General features: G+C 47.2%; 1 protein-coding gene across 2 annotated transcripts in view; it reads right to left on the bottom strand.

Annotated features, from left to right (window-relative positions):
• LOC141548558 (moesin) overlaps positions 1 to 21971 on the bottom strand; it is a 73838-nt gene that overhangs the window by 25058 nt on the left and 26809 nt on the right. For both annotated transcript variants that reach the window (XM_074277534.1, XM_074277535.1), the window contains exon 2: positions 1143 to 1226. In XM_074277534.1, coding sequence (XP_074133635.1) covers positions 1143 to 1226 — 84 coding nt within the window. The remainder of the gene's footprint in view (positions 1 to 1142; positions 1227 to 21971) is intronic.

The raw sequence follows: 21971 nt of genomic DNA, 5'->3' as shown, positions 1-21971 counted from the left end.
TTGAAAGAGAACCGTTTCCCAATTCTAGCTCTCCTGACTCCTCTATAAAACCAGCACGAGAGATTTTACGAAAATCTTCCCTAAAATGGAGGCAACCTTTATCTCTTTCCTAGCAATCTCTCAATTTGCCATTCCAGGTAGGAGCCAAATCAGAGAAGGAAATGAGATTAGATGGGCAAGAGTAGATTTGTAAAAGGACTTAGAGAAGGCAGTCCTGCTTTTAGGGGCTCACCTAAATGGCCCAAATTTAAGAATTTAAAGCTAGAAGAGACCTTGAGAATATCATCTAATCTTCCCTCTGGAGAGGGATCAATTTGTTGGTAGCATCCCACTTTTCAGCACCCCATTTGGCGTTGTCTTGGCAGAGATCCTGGAATAATTTGCCATTTCCTTCTCCAGTTCATTTTACAGATGTGGAAACTGAGGCCGACAAGGACTTGCCTAGGGTCCCACAGCTAGGAAGCATCTGATTTCAATTCAAGAAAATAAGTCTTCCCGTTCCTAGGCTTGGCACTCTATCTACTGTAGCCCCTAGTTGCCCACAAAGGAATAAACCAAAGCCCAAAGAGAAGTGACTTAACAAAGGTCGCCTCCATGGCTAGTGACACAGAGGTTCTTCACATGTCTCTCATGGGATGCTAACTTTAGAACCAGAAGGAACTCAAGGGCCAAGGAACTCAAGTCTAACCCCTTTATTTAACAGAAAGGGAAACTGAGGGAAACCCTTTTTAGAATTCTGTCAGTACTCAAAGCTTTGCTAAATTCGGGGTTTATTTGTTATAAGGAAGGATTCCCTAGTTAAGGGGGGTTGCCATGGTTATCAGCAAGTGATTGGTAAAGGGGGGAAAGCACCAATAAAACTTTTTAAGATTATACAAAAATATACACAACAAAATCCACAAGCAAATCAAGTGCTCAGGTCCCACCTTCAAGCAGGGACAACGGGCCCCCAGGGGCGCAGGAAGGATCTAACTTGCCAAATGCCTCCATTTGGTCCAGGGCTAGCTCTGCCACTTATTGCTTTTCAAACTGCTGGCAAGATCTCGCCCTAAGTATAAAATGAGGGGGGCTGGACGAGAAGATTTCTCAGACCCCAGGTGAAAGGTCAGAAACCTTAAAAGAATGGGGGACATGCAGCTCACCTGGTCAAAGAGTTGCTTGCCGGTGGTGTTGGGTTGGATGGCAAACTCCAACTCGGCATCCATGGTGGTCACCCGAACGCTGATCTGCAACAAGACACACAGGCGGAGTGGGTGGTTAGTCTGGCTTCTGAGAAAGGGTCTGTCTTTATAGGAGGTGGGCAGAACCCAGAACCCCAAGGACAATACTCACAATGATTATAATTATTATGCAAATGAAGATGACATTAAACAGCAACAAAACAGAATTCTCCGAGGCCCAACGGAGCAAGTGTAATCCCTCTTCTGCGTCAGGAATCTTTGAACACCCCCACCCTCAAGGCGCCTTTCCCGGACCAACCAACCCAGACTCCCTTAACTCATCTATCCCCCTTAGTGGGAAATGCAGACCTTTCCCATCCCAACTGCCCTCTGCTGGATACTCTCCAGCCTAACCGTGCATTTCCCCCCAAAAGGAGCTGCAAGACAGAACTAAGTCGTCTGGACACCATCTCTCTTCTACCACTTCCCATGATCCCATTAGTCTTCTGGGCTGCCATATCACATGGTGACTCTACCCTCTTTAAAAAAAAAAAAACAACCCGTTATCATCTGGGTCTTTGAACACCCCACAAAATCAAAATCACAGAGACAATTGGGGTTCTCCAAGCAAAGGCCAGGTGACCAAACTGAGTCACTTGAATCCAGTGAGGGGATTCAAATATGGATTCGACCATCTAGCCACTCAAGTCTCTTTCAGTTCAGAAGACAGCAAGATGCAGTGCTCTAGGCCCAAAGTCCAGCTCTGCCATTCACTCTAGAACTGGCTCTTTCTAGGTCTCAGTATCCCCTTTTATAAAATAAAGAAAGGTGTGGGACTCCTATCTCTTCCCATACATATCACTAGCCTCTGAAGGATTCAAATCCAGGTCCTCCTGATTCACTGAATGGAAGGGAGCTAAGCACACACCCGGGGAGCACCTACCAGGGAATTAATTGGGGGGGAATAGAATGAAGAATTCTGTACAGATTTGGGGGGGAAGGCCCATATAAGCTCCTACAAATCGAGTTTCCCATGCTCCCTTGGCAAGTTGTGTGTTTCCCCCCCCAGCCTGGGCTTCTGAGCCCTTAAGCAGTCTGGTGAAGCTGACAGACCCCTTCTTGGGATCGGGTTCTAAATAATTGAAGGAAATGCTAAGTTTCAGTCCAAGGTCACTGAAAATGAAGAGAGGTCATCTAGGAGTCTGTGGGCCTCAGGATATAAACTCCCACCTAAAAGCTTCTCAGCCTCTGCAACAAGAACTAATCTAACATCACAGGTCACCTCGGCTATGGATGCCTTGTAAAACAGACACTCCTAGAAGAGGTGCGGGTAACACTCACAGCTGAACCTTGACCTCTAGGGCTGAGGGCACGGAGTAACCCCATTGCTGCCCCAGTAGGATAAGAAAGAAATGGGCGGGGCTGATCTAGGGTTCTGAAAGGGTATCCCGTCTCTCCTGGAGTTCATCTCTTCAGCGAAGGTACAGACCCAGTCTTATAGGCAACATGAGTCTGGGGGTTCTTATGAGGAAGTACTAGAGCTTAAGGCATCAGGGGCTCAGTTACAAAGAATTGGGGCAGGGAGGTAACGAGCCATGAGAAGAGAAGAGTCGATATAGGAAAAATCCAATGGTTGTCCACAAGGCTTTGGAAGGGGAGTGATCTTGTTCTTCCTGGCTCCAGAGGGTAGCCCCAGGAACAATAAGTTACGTTACCTCTGCAACGGGCAAGCTTTCAGCTCCATATAAGGAGCTAATAGTGGGTTTCCTGTTACTGGACACGAGGAAGCCAGGAGGAGGATGGCCACTTGGGAAGGGACTAAGGAAGGGATTCCAGAGGCATCAAACACGGGCCCCTCGGGTCCCGTGAGGCCCCCAAACCCTCCCAAAAGAGATTGAAACCAGATTAAAATGGGGTTCCCATTGGATTTTATCACGTGGGCGTGAGACACGTAGTTTTTCCAAGATTATCGGCAGCCTTCGGGGATATTTCTGTTCTATTTAGAGGCTCTGGTTCCTATTGGACACCACTAGTGTGGACAGTCTCAGGGCACAGAAAAAAAGCTGAAAGGGAGCTTGCAAAGGGGTAAACCAAGGCCTAAAGAGAAATGACTTCGGCAAGGTCACATACAGGCTAAGTGGCAAACTGGATTCTCAGAGTTAGGTCATATCTAGGAGCCTAGATTAGAGAGGAAGGGATCTCCCATAAGAACACAAACAAGAAAGATCCAATGACCTGCCTAAGGCTATGCGGAGGGTGGTCAGGCTCGGAGGTCATTGGAAACAGAACTAAATTGTCAAACCTTTGGCATTTACCAAGGCGTGCTGTGTCAGATGTGGGGCTGAGAACACCACCAGCTCTCCATTTTAATCCGGAAGACACAAAAATCAATTTGTCCAAGGCCCTGTGAGATTGCAGAGCTGGAAGGGACCTGAGCAGCCAGAGTCTAAGCCCCTCATTCCATAGTTAGGGAAGCTGAGGCCCAAGGTCTCGTGAGTCAGAAACATCAGAATTGGGCTTTAAACCAGGTCCTCTGAAGCCCAGGCCAGGACTCTTAGCTTCATCATGTTCCACTAAGGCAACTTCCAAGAGGAATCCTAAAGACTACCATTGATAAGAAGCTTGAAAGTTAGCCAAGTGTCTGCCATGTTTTATCATGTTCCTACGCTACACCAGGATCCCTGCCTCTCTGCTGCTGTCTGTTGGAGAGCCTGCCCATCTGGTTTCCCGGATTCTAGCTTTATGAAGCTATTTGGAGGGGCCTTAGGAACAGCCAGCAACATCCCAAGTAGAGGTCTCCCTCTGTCTCCTTCCTTTGGGATTCTACAACTGTAAGGGCATCAGGGCTAGGTAGAAGTTAGGACAGAGACAGAGAAAGAGGCTTCAGAGCCAGAGCACCCGAAATAGACAGGCAGGCCAGGTGATGTCGCAGACGAGAACGCTGGGCCACCGGATTCTCCACTCCGAGGCTAACTGGCGGTGGGCCCTTGGCCACAGCAAGCTGGACCGCATCCCTGAATCCACACTGGCTCCAGTTCGCTAAGGCCTGAGATCAAGGTGCCATAGTGGTTGTTCACAAGAAACTTAATGGGACCAGAGCAAGCACCCAATTTAAGTCCCACATCTTTCTCCAAGAGGAAATGGAATCTGGTGATAACTCCGGCCATTGTTTCATCCTTCTATAACCCTGCCCCATTTTCCTTCCACATAGATATAATTATTCTATGTGTGTACGTGTGTACGCCTATGTGTGCGTACATGTATGTGTGTATACCTATCTTCCTGTGGCCTCAGGCCACTGATGCCATTTTTCTTTACCTTAAGGCTCTAACCAACCACCCAACCAACACAAAGGTGAGGAAACCTGGAAGGAACACATGCTTGCTTCATGGATCATTCACACCTTAACGGGCACCGATTTCTCAACTGTCTGCCTAAATGGGCTCCCTCCTTCACAATGTTTCAGGCCAGTCCTGAAAAGCAACTTTGTCCTAAGAGGAAATCTATTTGAGGATTGACAATAGGACCGAAAAGCCCGGAAAAGAAGAACAAGAGAAGGCAGCAGAGGGCAGGAAGAGACAGCCTAGAACAAACATTAGCATTCCCCAAACCCACATTGACATTACAATTACTCCAAATCTGGAGACATCCGCCAAAGCCCTAACCTGGGCGTTGTCCCCCAGCATCCTGCTACTCGGGCACCACTCCAAACTGGCCAACTAAAAGGGTCATTAGGTACCCTTCCAGTGGCACTTCCTTATATGGACATAAAATCCTGTCCATTACCACTCCATTTCTCTTCGAATCTGGGGAAACCGAGAGGGGAAAGGCAAAGGGGGCCAGTCACCCCTTAGCAGCAAGACAGGCTAGCTGGAGCCCACGGAGAGAAGAGACCCAGGAGGAAGGGGAGGGAGCAGAGGAAAGGGTGCGACTCCCAGAAAGAAGCAAAAATTCCACGAGCTGGCTAAGTCTCGTTATCAGGAAGAATCTTGGTGGGGGGGTGGGGGGGCAGAGAAAGAGTGACTCAGGCTACTTCAGAAGCCTCTAGTCTAAGCTAAGAGGGAGAAACAGGAGGCCCAACTCTAAATGATAGTCATAACTTAAGCTAACAGAAATCTGGCCCAACCATGTCATGTTACAGAGGAGGAAACTGAGCTCCAGGAGAATAAGAAAGAGGGATTTGCCCCAAATTCTGCAGCCAGGCAAGAGGCTTGGACTTCAAGGTCCTCAACCACTGCTAAAAGAACCATCTAACATCCTCATTCTTCACGTGAGGAAACCAAGACCAAAGAAAAGATCCCATAGAAAAGCTCTGCTGAGGGCCTTCCAAAGGCCCAAATTTCAAAGAATGTTAATGTTGGAAGTCACCGTTTCTGTCTCCTTGCCCAATCCAGAAACATCATCGTCTGAAGAGGAAACTATGGAATCTTGGTGGGGGTATTAATGCAGAAGAGAGTCTCAATCCCAGAAGCCTACAGTGCTTCCTTCCCTCAAGAATTGTCAATCACCATGTCTAGCATACTTAAGGGCCTGAGAAATGCCAATTCTATTCTCTTCCCTAAGCATATGAGAAGGCTCATATGAAGTTTGAAAACAATATCCCATACACTAATACATTGTTGGTGGATTTGTAAACTGATCCAACCATTCTGGAGAGCAATTTAGAACTATGCCCAAAGGGCTATAAAACTATGTGTGCCCTTTGATCCAGCAGTGTTTCTACTGGGCTTATATCCCAAAGAGATCTTATAGGAAGGAAAGGGACCCACATGTACCAAAATGTTTGTGGCAGCCCTCTTTGTGGTGGCTAGAAACTGGATAAATTATGGTCAATTAATGTTATGGAATATTATGGTTCTATAAGAAACGACCAGCAGAATGATTTCAGAAAGGCCTGGAGAGACTTACATGAACTGATGCTGAGTGAAATGAGCAGGACCAGGAGATCGTTGTATACTTCAACAACAATACTATATGATGATCAATTCTGATGGACGTGGCTCTCTCCAACAGTGAGGTGATAGAGGCCAGTTCCAATGGTCTTGTGATGGAGAGAGCCATCTACACCAGAGAAAGGACTGTGGGGATGGAGTGTGGATCACAACATAGCATTCTCACTCTTTGTTGTTTGTTTGCATTTTATTTTTTCTCATTTTTTTCCTTTTTGATCTCTTTTCTTGTGCAACAAGAGAATTGTATAAATACATGTGTGCCTATATTGGATTTAATATATATTTTAACATGTTTAACATATATTGGATTATTTGCCATCTAGGAGAGGAGGTGGGGGTAGGGAAAATTGGAACACAAGGTATGGAAGGGTCAATGTTGAAAAATTACCCATGCAAAGCTTTAAAAAAAAAAAAAAAAAGAAGAAGAAGAAGAAGAAAATATCCCATGATCACACTGCTAGGGCTTGGGCCCGGGTCTGACTTTTCAAGATAGCACTGATGTCTTAACTCTTAAGCTCATGACTCTGAACACACACCTCAGAGGCTGGCTCTACAGTCTATGAAACATACTGCCCGAGGCATCTTCCCATGAGGAGTAAGTGATGGGCATGCAGCTATTCAGTCTGGCCTCCAACTCCAGCCCACACAAGGCTTGGGCTGGTGGGCCATCGGCCTCTGCCAAAAGGCAGAAAGTTGGGCCCCTTCCTACCTCCACTGGAGAAACATATCAATACCGAAAATAGCTCCCGGCTCCAGTTTAAGAGGCCCACAAAGCACACACATCCCCAAACCAAAAATAGAACTGCTAGAGTCAGCAATAAAATCTTCCCAAGGAGCCTCTCCGTCGCGCCCCAAGTGGAAGGACGCAGAGGGAAGGGGGTGTGGTGGGGGGGAAGTCAAGTTGCAGGAGGAAGCCCCCTGCAGGGATCTATTTATACAGTTCCATCCCAGCCCTGAGAATCAGGGGAAAAATTCTGGGCCTGAGCCAACACCTCTGGAGAATATTAGACATTTGAAGAACAGAGAGCCTTGGGGGGGCGGGGGGCGGGGAGGAAGAAGAGAGAAATCCCTCTTTAAGCCATCACACCAGCTTCTCCATTGGTGTCTTTCCCTTTGGTCTCCCCACCACCACCCAGAAGGCCAGGAACAGCCAACTATTAATTGGTTGCAGAAATTTCCCACACTAAGTCCTTCTCTGGGGACTAGAAGCCCCCACCCTGGAGCACAAACACATGGTCCACCCTCAGAGCCCTGCACAACACCATGGTTTTCCCCACCTTTCGACTTTCCATTGGCTTATCCGAGGGAAGGATGACAAGCATGAAGACCTCCGCAGACTTTGTTGAAGTTGCCTACACCCAACCAGCTTCACGCTCCCATCATTGTCAAAGGAACCTAGATCCTTTGATGGGAAGGACTTCAGGGGCCACCAGATTTCAACTTTCTCATTTTACAGGCGAGGAAACTGAGGCTCACAAAGGCAAAGTGTGATTTGCCCAAAATCACAGATACAGAAAGTAGTAGTATCAAGATTTGGAAGCCAGGTCTTCTCACTGCAAATGCAGCCTCCTTTCTACCACAGCACGCTTGGACTCACTATTCTGAGCTAAGGGCTACTTCCTAAGATGAATGGCGCCATCTTCCTTATCATTGAGCCTGGGGTCCCGTGATCTCTTAGGATAATTGGCACATTTGGGGGCGGGGGGGGGGGGAAGATGTAGAATAGGAGAAGCTCTGAACATCTGTCTGGTCACTGATTTAGGGCTTAAAGGGGCCTTGGAAATTATACTGTCCAAACAGAGCTTCTCTCTGGGCCTCAGTTTCCCTAAGTTACTCGCCCTAGGTTAGTAAATAGCAAAGCCAGGTGCTCTGATCCCAAATTTAGGCTCTTTCCATTATCACAGCACATAGTTTCGAGCCAGTATGGAATAAGATTAGGGATGCAACCTATCCTCTAAAAATCTGAGTCCAAATCCAGTGTCCTCATCATTCTGGCCTCCCCAAGAGCTCTGCCTTCAGGTGGCGGCCATCACAGTATCATCCAGGCCTCCCCTAGACCCTACATTCAGCCCCCAGTGCCCCCAACTTCCTGCCATCTGCCCGGCAGAAGACCAGAGGCAGGGCAGGACGAGACCGGCTTCTCTCCAAGATGAGGGCATTGCTTGAAACAGCTATTTTCCACCAAGAAACAAGGGCAGCTTTAATTTCCAGCTCTCCTCCACCTCCCCGACCGACTCGTTCCCTCCCTTCGTACTTCCGCTCCTTTCCAGCTCAGCTCCAATATCTCCTGCCTTCCCCAGGCTTTTCAGAGTCCATTGGCTGGCCAGGCTGAGCTTCTTCCACCCAAATTCAATCCCTCCCATGGCACTAACTCTACTATTTCTACTGTTGACCACCTAATTCAACCCTTGGCCTTTACAGATGAGGAAACTGAGGTTCAGCGCTGTGGAAAGTGACTGGAGCTGCTTGCAATGGGAAAGGAAGTCCTGTAAGAGGAAACTCCAGCAACCACAACACAGGTAGCTATCTTCTGTTTCCTGGCTTCTTCCAGGCCAGTTCTCCACCCACCATCCATTCAGGGAGATGTCTCAATTAGTGAAAAGGAGGAACCACACCCAGGCCTCGTGACCCCAAACGACCACAAGGTCAGCACCAGACGCCTATCTGAAATCAGTAGGGTTTATCAGGCAGAATGCCTCCGTCCTGAGTGTGCTTCCTGGATGCTCAGGGTCACCTGACAGACAGTTCCTTCAGTTCCCCATCTCTGCATCAGCCCCAGAACACGGGGCTCTGGATGTTTACCCCTCAGACTGAAGAGCGAGAGACGGGATGGAACATAGGAGGGCTGGCAAGCTTGGACCAAGAAGAATGAGGTGGAGACAAGAGACACTGGGTCTGGGCCAGTGTCTCCCCCTGGCTTGGCTGTGGAAGTAAGCTTGGGAAAAATGAGGGATTTCAAAAACCATGTTAAGTACCTCCCTACTTAAGGGGGCTCAGCAATGGGGGCTCCACAAAGCTTCTTAATCTAAGGGCCTCAGAAGGTCAGCAGTGAGACTCAAGGAAAAGAGATGACTTGGCCAAGGTCACACAAGAGAGGGCGACAGGGATAGCCACACCAGAATTGCCTTCTAGTCCCGGGAGTTCCAAAAGCTGCCTCCTCCAGGCAAGATTTTCCGGCTTTTCTTAGGAATTACCTTCTCAAGCCAGGGCCTTGAGGAGGGCTTTTTGCAACCCGGGCTCTGGGAACTTCTTTTAAAAATATCTGACAACTGATTTCCTGGGTAATCTTGTGCTTTTGGCTTTATACAAAAAAATAGGTCCTGAAGGATCATATCAACCCCTATGGGATTGCTGGCTGTTGTTGGGAAGAGGGAAAGAGAGAGAAACGATCCACAGCACAAAATCCCACAGAAATGAATGCGGATTTATTGGATTACTTGGTGACGGGAGGAGGGGATGGGAAGAAGGGAGGGAAAAAATTTGGAACCCGAGATTTTGTGAGGGTGAACGTTGAGTTATCCATGTATATGTTTTGAAAATAAAAAGTTTTAACATAAAAAAATAAAAAATTTAAAAAAGAAATGAATGTTGAAAACTATCTTTGCATGTCGTTGGAAAAATAAAATACTATTGAGGAAAAAAAAAAATCAGATTCTGAGATGAGGGCCATAGACATCACCAGACTGCTTGTTGGAAGAGGTGAAAGACTCCCAGGATGAGACTGTCTCCAAGGTTCCTTGTGGCACCCAACATGCCAGTCTCCCGGTCCTGTTCCCTGTCTCCTCTTTATCCCTTTCGGTTTACCCAGACGGGGCACCCAGTGATACCTGAGCCTTTGCCCCATTGCTGCCTTGGGCCTGACCCTACGCTCTCCTCATCTGTGTTTGTCGAAATGTCTCTTCCTTTCTTCTGAGGCCAAATTCATCGGAAGAAAAGCTGTCCCATCTCTCTCACCAACATACACACACACACACACACACATGTATATACACACATGCCCACATACGAGTGCACACATGCCCACTCTCCAAGCCCTGTCACTTCTGGGCCTTCCCATCTGGCCAGCAGCTGGGTCTCCAGATGTGCCATCTTCCCCCTTTTGAGATGCAAGTTCCTCAAGAGCAGGGCTTTTCTGCTCTGTTCTCTTAGCATCTAGCACAGGTTATAACCAAAGATCAAACGCAGGACAGGGTCCTGGTCACTGTAAGAAAGGAGGAGACAATGCTGGCTGCCCACCACCAGGTGGGCTGATTCCCTTACATAGTGGGCACTTAATAACAAGACTTCCTGTTCAGAAGTAGAAAGCCTAAGGAGAAATCACTAAATTTCTAAATTTCTAAAATGAGATATGTTCTCCTCCCTACCTGTACCACTCACACCCGAGTCATCTTAGGGATAGCGTGACTCCGGGGGCTAGAATGAGGAGAGAGCTCCGTTGTCCCTCACCCTAAAGGCCACTTCTGAGGAAGGCAACGGCTAAGGTGGAACACGTCTAGGAAGACGTCTGTTATGACTGAAGACCAGGCCATACAACGAGAAAAGCCTGGGGGAGAGGTGCGTAGGACACGCTAGCTGTCCTCGAGGGGCCATCCCACGAAGAGACATCGAATTGGGAAATGAGAAGCAGAAGTTGTGGGGACACAGAGACAATCTTTCTACCGGTCAGCCGTCTCTCAGTAGAATGGGCTACAAAAAACAGGGTGTGGAGAGCTGACCCCGTCACTAGAGGTCTCTCTAAGTGAAAGTTGGAAAACCACTTGTGGCTGATGTTAGATGTGTTAATTCCTGTTTAAGTGCGGGGTGGGGCTCAGGCCCTCCAAGGCCCTAGCCGGTCTTCAGCTCCAGCGTCTGAGCCGTGCCAGGGTGGGGTAAGAAGGCCACGAGCCCCATGAGTGTGGGGTCTGTGGAAGACACCAGAGGAAGCCTCTGCCCCGTTATCTAACACTGCCCTAGGAATACTCTGAAGTTGCCTCTATCCAGCTAAACGTTCCCACCCATGAGACAACAGCCTCCCCAGAAGGAGCTGAAGGCTCCCGGGCTGCCTGCCAACCTATTTCATCAGCAGGCAGTGGGCAGCAACAGCAGACACAGCAAGATGGGCGATGACCGAGACTCCCTCGAGTCTGTCTGCCCATCCAAGCTCTCAGTCCCAACCAGAATCCTTGAGCTAGCGGGGAGCTCGCAGCTTTTTCTGCTGGTAGTGAAATGACTATTCCAGTGAGGGGAACACAATTTGAAAAGAAGCTTGGTGGCATGTTGGGCCTGGAAACCAGGCTTCCCCCTCCTAGACCCCAGGAAAAGCTTTAACTCTTTGGCTTTCATTTATACTCCCTTCTTTCCTGGGAATACTCTCAGGCCTCGAAGAGGCTCCACTCCTTTCCTATGCCCTCTGGGAGAGAGGAGATGGGATGAACAGGCTTCTGAGGCCCACTAAGCCTGGCTCCAAGTCAGAAGATTTTTTTCTATCTAGCTAAGACAGTGACAATGTTAGTTAATTCACTTTATTTAGTTAGTTTTTGCTGAGGTAACTGGGGTTAAGGATTCAGATGTGAACCTTTACAATGGTTTTAGTTAAAGTTTCTATTTAAAATCCCAGCATCCCACTCTTCCCCCCCCCAAAAAAAATGAGAACGTCTTCCTTTAAAGAAAGGGTCAAGCTTGGGAGGGCGGGGGGTTCAGCTGACCGCCAAAACCCCAAGGATGTCAGGGTCAGGACAGAAGGCCTCGTGTACACCTAGACGTTCCCAGCAGCACTTTACAGTGACCCAAAACAGGAAACAGTGGGTACCCATGCACTTCACAACAGAGGAACAAGGGAGACATGAATGCAGTAGAACAATGTGACATAAGAAATGATGAAGGAAGAATTCAGAGAAATGTAGGAAGACTTCTACAAACCAATAGAGAATAAAGAAAGCAGAACCAGGAAGAAGGCCCAGGGCACCCACAGTGAGAGAAAACAAACTCCTAAAGATGTCCGCATTATCCAAAGGGGTCAATGGTCTATTCAGCAGTTCTGCTGAACTAATACTCTTTCGGACACCAGGGAGAAAGAACGCATCATGATATTCTGGAAAAGCCAACAAAAAGGAGCTGTTAAAACTCAGATCAAGGCGAAGCCCAGATCAAGTCACAACGGGAGCCTTTGAGGACAAAACAATGTGGATAGGGAGCAGAGAGGATGTAACAGGCCACCTGACTGACTCTACCCAGAGTCACTTGCAGTTGTGGTGAGGGAGCAATGAAGGGAGGAGTTGGACCGGAAACCACAGCACATTTAAAAAATCCTTCTGACAAACTCTGAGCGATCATGTGCTATAGATGAAGGCCCTGGTATGTTCTAGACCCTTTGGTGACTAACACCTCCCTCCTCTTCTCCCCTCCCCCCCGAAACCAGCTCCATGCAAAATTTAAATGTCTCTGCACCTGAAATAGAGTGTTTTCAAAAGCCTGGCTTTGGATCACCCACTACCTAGTTCTGGAATCAAACTTCCCCATCTTTAAAAGGGGGAATTGGAGTTAAATGAGTTCTCAACCAGTTCTAGGATTCTCCTTCATCCCTCCATCTTCTAAAACACATTTCTCTCTCCAAGGTCTTCTTCAGCTCTTGCTCCCACAAGGCTACCCAATATCTGTAGGGTGCCACAGCCTATCAGTTCTCCCTTCAGCAGAATGAGGAGCCCACAAGGGCTGCATAAGTAGCATATTTGACCTGAAGCTCCATCATCCGGAGACCTGCAAAAACCTAGCAGATTACCATCCCTGGGGCTTCCTCTGACTGAATAAAAAAGTGCTTTTGAGGTCATCCAAGCCAATGCTCTCATTTTATAGGGAGAGGAAACCAAAACTCAAGGCAGGGAAATGACCTAACAGCCCATGTCCTTCTTTCAGTCAAGAATCTTCAATGGCTCCCAATTGCCTCTAGGGTAAACATAAACTTTTCAACTTGGTACTTAGAGCCCTTCATTGCCTGGCACCAGCTCACATTCCAAGGTGTTTCCCACATTACTCCCCTTAGATTCTCAACATTGAAGCCAAATTGGCTTTTGCGTTCCTCACATACTGCATTCTATCTCCCACTTTTGTACTTTTGCCCAGATTGTGCCCCCCAGCCCTTTCCCAGAATGCCCTCCCTCTCGCCCCTCAGAATCCTTAGCTTCCCTCAAGGTCCAACTCGTTGGGCCACCTCCAATTTCAAGTCCATGCTTTCTCCTTCCTCCAGTGATCCAGCATATACTTATCTGTTTGTATGGTACATGTCCTAAACTTTTTTTTTTTTTTGGATAATCTTTTTTTTTATTAAAGCTTTTTATTTTCAAAACATATGCTCGGATAGTTTTTCAACACTGACCCTTGCATAGCCTTGTGTGTCAGATTTTCCCCTCCCTTCCTATGCTCCCTCCCCAGATGGCAAGCAATCCAATATATATTATCCATGTGTTAAATCCAATATATGTAAACATATTTATACAATCCTCTTGCACGAGATCAGACCAAAAAGAAAAGAAAATGAATAAGAAAACAAAATGCAAGAAAACAACAACAAAAAGAGTGACAATGTTACATTGGAAGAGAATGTTACATTGTACATGCCCTAATTAAATGGAAGCTCCCTGTGGGCAAGGACTATCGATTGCTATTCCTCTAATAGGGAAGGCATTATGTTCCTGACAGGATCCTAAGGAAAACTGAGGTCTGACAATGGGAAGAAGTCAAAGGTTAAATGACCAGGCAGCAGTAGGACTCAAATCTCAGGCTTCAGGACCAAGTAGAGGCCTCCTTCCATCCCAACTAACTGGCCCTCTTCAAGGTGGGGACCCCATAAACCTGAGTCAGAGTTGGAAGGGGACTTCCAAAAGGCAACAAAGTAACTCCAGCCCTTGGAAGACTAAGCTAGTTAGGGCCAATTGAGCTCCTCTAAGTACAAGGAATTAAGCTCAGGAGAGCCTGTAGGCAGCAGAACAAGGATATTACCAGTCAAGAGGCCGTGAAGAGAATAAATTTAATTTGAAGGCATTTATTAACTACGGTGTAAATAGAGAGGACTTGTGGTTGTGACTGCTTAGATGTGGTCAGAGATCTCAGAGAGAATGAAAGGGAAATGGGAACGAAAGAGGGGACGAGGGGGGGCCGACTATAGGGAAGACAGGCTGGACTACAATTTCTGGCAAAAACCTACAGGAAATTATTGAAAGGCCGGTCAAAGCTTAACCCCAGAAAAGGGGCAAGAGCAAAGGCCGGGGTTGGGGGGAAGGAGGAGTAATGATCTTGGCAGACCCAGTTACTGTGCTGGTTACTTGGCTCGGGTTTTTTTTCATTTCTTTTTTGATCATCTGTTTCAAGTGATGGTTGGCGAGACAGGGAAAGCGAGAGGGAGGGGACCTGCTGGGAAAGTCGGGTGATAGAAAAACAAGATAGCAACAAAAATGAAAAAGATCATTAAAAAGGCTGGACAGTAATCTCCACTTCATTTCCAGGTGTTTGCACAAAGCTAGACCGCCTCCATGAAGATCGGGCCAGGCCAGACTAAGCTCATTTCCTCCAGGACACGCTTCCTAGACTGGAAGATCGGGGACTGATAGAGTCTATACAGATCATCAAGACTTTTTGTTTTGTAATTTGGAACCCCAAGTTTTGCAAGGGTGAATGCTGAAAACTTTGCATATATTTTGAAAATAAAAGGCTATTATTTAAAAAAAATTTTTTTTTAATATCACAAAGACGGGGCAGCTAGGTGGTGCAGTAGATAAAGCCCCAGCCCTGAAATTAGGAGGACACGAGTTCAAATCTGGTCTCAGACACTTAATACTTCCTAGCTGTGTGACCCTGGGTAAGTCACTTAATCCCAATTGCCTCAGCAAAAAAAAAAAAAAAAAAAGTATTATCAGAGAGGATTCTTACCCAGGTATAGCTGGGTTAGAATGCATCTCTTCTCCTCCCTCTTTCCTCTTCCCCCTCCTTCCTCCCTCTTTCTCTTTTCATTCTTCACCTTTCCCTCCTCTTCCCCCTCCTCTTCCTCTCTTCCCTCCTCCACTACCCCTCTCTTCCCCAGAGTCCCTCTCTTTTTCCACTCCAGTTCTGAATCTCAGCACATGAGGGGAAAGGACTGTCAGAAGAGGAGCAAAGTTTCCATAAGATCAAAGTGCTCAGACAGAGCAGAATAAGACACAAACACGCCTTTCATGAGTGGGGAAGGCATGGGGGGAAATCAGGAAGGGCTTCCTGGAAGAAGTAACATTTGGTGACTAGATACATGTATACAAAGGGCCATGGATGGATGGATGGAGGAGGAAAGAAGGCAGGATAGAACCAAGAGAGGGACTCATCGGCTGGGGGAGTCAAGGAGGCCACTGGCTTTCTCTAAGCCTCCATTCCTTTCTCTCTAAAGCAGGAGTGCCATTTCTGGGGTGACCACACAGTTGTTATGAGACCACCTGGATGGCCTGGCACATTCAACTGGGAAAGACACAGGACTAGACCCAGTGCTGGAAAGGCCTCGATGGATCAACTGACCACCTCCAAAGGTGGAACTGTATCCGAGGGCACAGACGTAGCCAAGAGGGAGTCCCTTTGGAACTGGGATGAGAACAGGGTTCTGTTTGGAATCCAAGGTCCCAGGTTCAAATCCTCAAGTTTCCGTCTCTAGAAAATGAATGGACTAGACTAGAAAACCCCAGGTCACCCAGATTGTCATCTATGATGCCAGGAGAGACCTAGGTTTGAAATCCCATCTTGGCCATTTCCCAGCAAGCCACTTGCTTTCTCTGAAACTCAATTTCCTCATCTGTAAAATGGGGATAATCTCCTCTCTGCAAATTATGTTGCTGGATTTAACGAGTACATGTTGTCTTCCCTCCTGCCCCATCCCTCCCCATGAGCACCCTAATGGCAAGGACTTTTCCATTTTTATTTTGTGCCTGGCATACAGCAGGAGCTTAAGAGCAGCTTGGTATTTGGTGATTATTGTTAATGTTACTGAAATGAGGGTAAGGGTCATTATTTAGAGGTCATTGCTTTGTAGGGCACTGGAAGGTGGTGGCTCAAGGGCCAAGAAGCAGAAGTGATGAGAAAGGCGCTCCCTGTATCCAGGGTCAGCAGAGGGTCAGGTCACTTTTGGGAAGGCCCGAGTGAGAAAGACAAGCCTGTTGTTGTGGAAAGAAGCTCCGTTCCTCTTCTCCCACCCCAGTTTGGTTCTCAAGGTCATGAAAGGGCCCAAGTTACTGCAGAGGCGAAGGAAGTGTGGAGGAAGACAGGAGTCAAGTCACTTTTGGGGCCTGCTGATGGTACCCACAAGGCCTACCAAAAGGCAGGGACCTGACAGGAGAGAAAGGGGCACCAAATCCCCCAGCAGGCCAATTCTGAGGTTAAATAAGAATCCTCAGGGGTATCCAGGCCAGGCGGTCACTAAGTAGGCATCCCCTCCATCACACACTTCCCCATCTCCTCCCAAGTTGTCCCATGCCATCCCACGCTCAGACTGAAGTCTTTCCTACACCAACTTTTGTTAGCAGACAATTTGGGGCTGGCTTGCTGAGGGGCAAGAGTATCTCTGAAACGCACCACCGGCTTTAAGGCATCAACAGAACCACCTTGGCAATTTATCACTTCCTTTCAGAGGGCTTAAGAGGGGGCTTCCTAACCTGGGGTCCATGAACTTCTTTTAGCTTGAGAACTGTATTTTAATAATTGGCTTCCTTGGAATCTTCTGATTTCCTGAGGAATCAGGGACACCAAAATGGCTTTATGCAATTTCACCACTGGCACTTGGGTTTCAATAAGCCGTGGCACTCGAGTCCTAGACTCTTGGAGATTGAGAGCAGCCACGTGCCCTTGCAGATTGTTGACTGACCAAATGGGTCTCAGTTTCCTAACATTTATGAAATATCTATTATGGAGCAGGCACCGTGCCTAAGCACTGGAGGGTACAAAGAAAGAGAGCCAGGCCTTGCCCTCAAGGAGCCCACAATCCAATAGAAAAAATCCATGCCCAAGATCAAGCTGCCCATAACCTAGTGGTGGAAGGCCCTCTTGAGTCAAGGTAGGAGAGGCTTTTTCCCAGGGTTCCCGGATGCCCAAAGCAACAGTCTCCCAGCCAGCCCCACTAGACCAGTGGGCGTTCTCCTACCAGCCGGTATCACACCAGATGCGGCACTACCCACATCCTGTTCTCAAAGGGCAGGGGCAGTAGAGGGGAGAGGAGAGACAGGCTTATTAGCACACTTCCCCTCCCCACAACAGGCTCTGACATGTGGGGGTGGGGGGAAAGTACTCCCCAGCTATCTTGCCTCCTCTCCCCCAGCCTGGTTAAGTGTTCATGTGACTCCCTCATGGACCGTAAACTCCTGGAGGAGTAAACTCCAGTTTTGTCTGGGCTTTGGGCGTGCTCGTCGTTCCCGACTGACCTGCTAGGCCAGAGGCAGGAGAATACGGGCTGGTAGCTGGCCCCCAAGGCCTAGGCCAAACAGCCTGTCCTCCTGCAGGAGCAGACAAAGAGCTACAACTTCTCAGTGTCTCTGGGGGCCTGAACAGCCTACAGGGGTCACTGCTATGGTTTGCTACCACAACCCACCTCCATCATTTCCTGCCCTCCTTGAGTAGCCTTGGTCTTTCTAGGGGGCAGTGAGAGGTCACGGGAGCACACACCTTGAGAGGTGGCCGTCAAGCCCACCCCCACCCCCCAACAAACACACAACTAGAAGAACCCTCTGGAAGGTGAATTCACTTCAAAGAACTGGGGGCAAGGTCTTCCTGCCCTACCCACCAAGCCAAGCCGCCTCTTAGATCTTAGATTGTGTGACTAAGGTGGTGTCGGAAAGCCTTAAGAAATAAAGTCTGAGAGAGGAAGGGGAGGGGAAAGAAGGGAGGGCAAAAGGGAGAAGGGGGCCCAGAGAAAGGTATCTTTCTAGAACGCTCAGAAACATGGTCTTGTTGCTAAGTAATAGCAAAGTCTCCATGATCTCTTCCCCCCAGCCCTAGGATTGATGCAGAATTAGCTTCTTCTGTACAGAGCAAGAGCTTTTTTTGACGCTGTCCCCCATTCTCTCCCCCCCCCCCACATATGCACTTTCCCCAATAAAGTCAAGATTCATTCGATTATGACTGGGTTTGGAGTTGAGGTCTGCTGCTAATCAAGTCTGCCTTTGGCTTGCCTTCCTCTCCCTTTCCTGTCTCTACTGGATTGAAGGAGCATGGTTCCAAGAGCTTGAAGGCCATCCCATCTACCCACTTCCCCCCCATCCAGCTCATTTCCTGAAGTGACTTGGCCAAGGTCACACACAGGTGACAAGCTTGAGATCTAGAAATGACCCTGGAGGTCACCTATGGCCATATTTCCCCGAAGAAACTGAGGTGCAGAGGTAAAGTGACTTGGATTGGGCCCAGAATCCTGCCTGCTCTCAAGTGTCTCCAGGCCTAACTATTCCTAATTCAGGAAGGTCACGTTTCTGACCTCAGACAGCACAGTAAAATACAAAGTGTCCATTTGGAGGGTTCAGAATCCCATGTAAAAAAATCTAAGCTCTGCCCCAAATTTTTCCTGGGGGACACTGGCTAATTCACTTCTGTTTTACAGCCCTTAGATTTCTCACCTTTCAAATGAATTTTGGAATCTAACTAATTGGGCTGATCCAGCAAGTCAAATAAACATGTATTCATTATCTACTCCAGAAGTCCCTGCCCTCAAGAAGCTTATGCTTTATCAGGAAAACAACTTAAGTACATAAATATATATACACACACCCAAACACATGCACGTATATACGTATGTATATAAAAATATGCCCAGTCCAGGGATTCTTAACTAAGGAACCATCAACCTTTTTTTTTTCCCCCAAAATATTTTGGCAGCTGTACTTCAATAAAACCGTTTCCTTTATACCCTACAGATTTTATATCCTCAATTTAAAAATATTAATTAGGTGGTATAGTAGATATAACCTAGAGTCAGGAAAAGTCCTCTTTGTGACTTCAAATCCAGCCTCAGACATGTACTAGTTATGTGACCCTGAGTAAGTCACTTCCCTATTCATAGTAGTTTGTTCATCTTTAAAATGAACTGGAAAAAGAAATGGCCAACCACTCCAGGACCTCAGCCAAGAAAACCCCAAATGGAGTCCCAAAGAGATACCACTGAAAAATGACTCGACAACAACCAGAACACAAAATGGCTAAGAACCCCTAGTTGTTGTGCCTGAGAATCCTGAATTCCCTGTCATCATCACCACCATTCAGCTCACAGATATTTGGAGAGGGAACATGGGACCCCCATGTCATCCTCCATCATGGCCCCAGAAGGTTCGGGTCTCAACCTATGGCTAGTCAATCTTTACCTCCTACTCCCCATAATTCATGTTGTCTAAGACCCTCTTGCCTTTTGCCATCTTCGGAACAGGAAGGAATCTCAGAGGCCAACTCTCTGTCCCCCCCCCAAACTTCAAGAGCTGTTTGAAGACCTCCAATGTGGAGAAGCCTCTATTGTACTCCTAGTTGCGAAAGAAGAGATGAAAGAAAGAGCTCAGGTCATGGGCCCGACCCATTCCTTCCCCCATTGTTGCTAGTGCCATCGTCCCGGGCCAAACCAGTCAAAAATCTAATTTCCCTTCCACCTGAAAGCCCTTTGAATATTATTAATAATCTATTACTGGCCCTAGGATTCTCATTCCAAGCCTTTTCTATTCTTAACTGGACCCACTGAAAGAAAGTCCTTCCACCATGAACTGTCCCAGGTTAAGCCTTCAGTCTGTCTTCCAGTGGGCTGGAAAATCCAACCTAACCCCCTAGAAAACACCACCCCACCACAAAGGCCTCCGTTCAACAAAGCAGTCTGCAGCCTGGTTAAGAGAATTTAGCATTCCCTCAGAAAGTCTAGCCTAGAACAAACGAATATCTCGTTCTCTCTTTGGCCACGCTACGGGTTGGGAACTGTTCAAAGCGTGAGCTCTTGGGCTCTGGGTAACGTTCTCCAAGTCTAATCAAGGCCATGGAGATGGAACCAAAGTTAGGAGAAGATGAAAAAGATCAAAGATCTTTGGGGATTTATAGGAGATACACAGAGATTTAAGAAAGCGAACTATCCCTGCCATCAAGAAGCTCATATTCTATTGGAGGAGAGAGAAAATATGTATATAATGAAACCAAAAGGGAAACACATACACTATGTGTTTGTATTTGTATGTGTATATATTCACTAACAGATGACTTTTAAATAGGGATTTAAGAAATCTAATCTCATCCTCATGAGAAACCAGTGAGATGGGGCTAGAGCTAGAAAGGAAACCAATTCCCTCATTTTCTAGAGGAGGAAAGGCTTGGAGAGCTTCTGGATTGGAAAATCAAATACTTTTCCCACTGGGCTAGTTATAAAGGAACCCTTTTTGTCTGCTGTGGAGACTCTGGGCAAGTCCTATCATGCTAGGTGCCTGGAAATGAGGGGAACTGCATGACCTCGAAGGTCCCTTCCAGTTCCAGGATATCCGAGAACCTACCTGGATCCAGACGCTATTCTTGGTCGCCCACAACGACTGCTCTGTGTCTAGCAAAAGCCCTGGGAGGTCAGTAGCAGAAATCACATTACTGCTTTATAGGCAAAGAAACAGGCCCAGACCACTCCATGACTTGCCTAGACTCATTCACGCAGGTAAGAGCCAGAGCAAATTCTCTCAAGCTAACCTCACATGGTCAACTGTCTGAGACAAAACTTCTTGGATGTTCCAGAGGGATCTCAAAATATTCCACGGCCAAAACTGAGCTTCACCCTCTCTTTCCACCCCAAATCCAGTCCTGTTGAAAGCACCACTGATCCCCCCGGGGAACCTCAGGCCACAAACTAGTAGGCATCCTGGGATCCACCTTGCCCACTCATCTCCAACACTGATCCTCATGGCTCTGAGTTCTAGAACGTTTGCCATCCGCCCCCTTCTTTCCGATTAGAGCCATCATCTCTCTTTCTCCTTTTCCCCTAATTCTCAGAATCTTCTTTTGCTTTCAAGGCTCAACTCAGGTGCTACATCTTCTAGTGTTTAATGCCCTTTCCTCCTTTAATAAGACTCTTTGGGGATACAGATTATCTTCCTGCCCGGCACAATCCACTCTGCACACAGTAGGTCTACTCCCTTGATGTTAAAGGCATTAGACTGTCAGTGATTCTTAATGTGTGGGGAGGCACAAAAATCCCTCCCCAGTATTTTGATTGATTTATTGTAGTTAGTTATTTTGTTTAGTTATTTATTAGTTATTTAGGGAGATAAGGGGAGGGGGAAAATTTGGAACACAAACAAGCGTTACCAAAATGGATATTGAAAATGTGTCTTTATGTGTATTTGGAAAAATAAAACACTATTGAAAAATTTTTAAAAGAGCTAATAAGATGTAATTGGTTTCCTTTGGATTTATTTATTGGTTCCTCTACATTTTATGTTTTTTATAAAGGTAACTCTCAGAAAGGAATCCAGGACCCAATAAAATGTTAGACACTGGTTCTGAACGTTGCTTCCAAAAATAACTCCTCTTCTACCCTTCCACCCCTCGAATGAAAATGTTAGCACCACAGGGTACTTACTCCCTCATACCAATACCTCGTACCAATCACTCCTGAACCCTCAACTACATCCCAGCAACTCCTCCAGGGGCCATTTTCAGATTCAGGACGAAAAAATAACAATACAAGTTGGAGTCGGAGGGGCCCGGGGAACAATTAAGTCTTCTTGGGCAGACTAAAGAGGTGATCCACCACAAGGAATGAGGTCAATCTCATTAAGCTCAGGCCCACTCAAACCACCCAGGGTGGGCCGGGCTCATACCATAACTTTGGAGACTCTTGGCTCTTTGAGTACAAATGAGGGGATTGGCCCAAATGGTCTCT

The sequence above is a fragment of the Sminthopsis crassicaudata genome, chromosome X (genome assembly GCF_048593235.1).
Source record: "Sminthopsis crassicaudata isolate SCR6 chromosome X, ASM4859323v1, whole genome shotgun sequence".
Lineage (NCBI taxonomy): Eukaryota > Metazoa > Chordata > Mammalia > Dasyuromorphia > Dasyuridae > Sminthopsis > Sminthopsis crassicaudata.
Note: the sequence above shows the minus strand (reverse complement) of the source record. Positions and strands in the feature narration are given on the sequence as shown.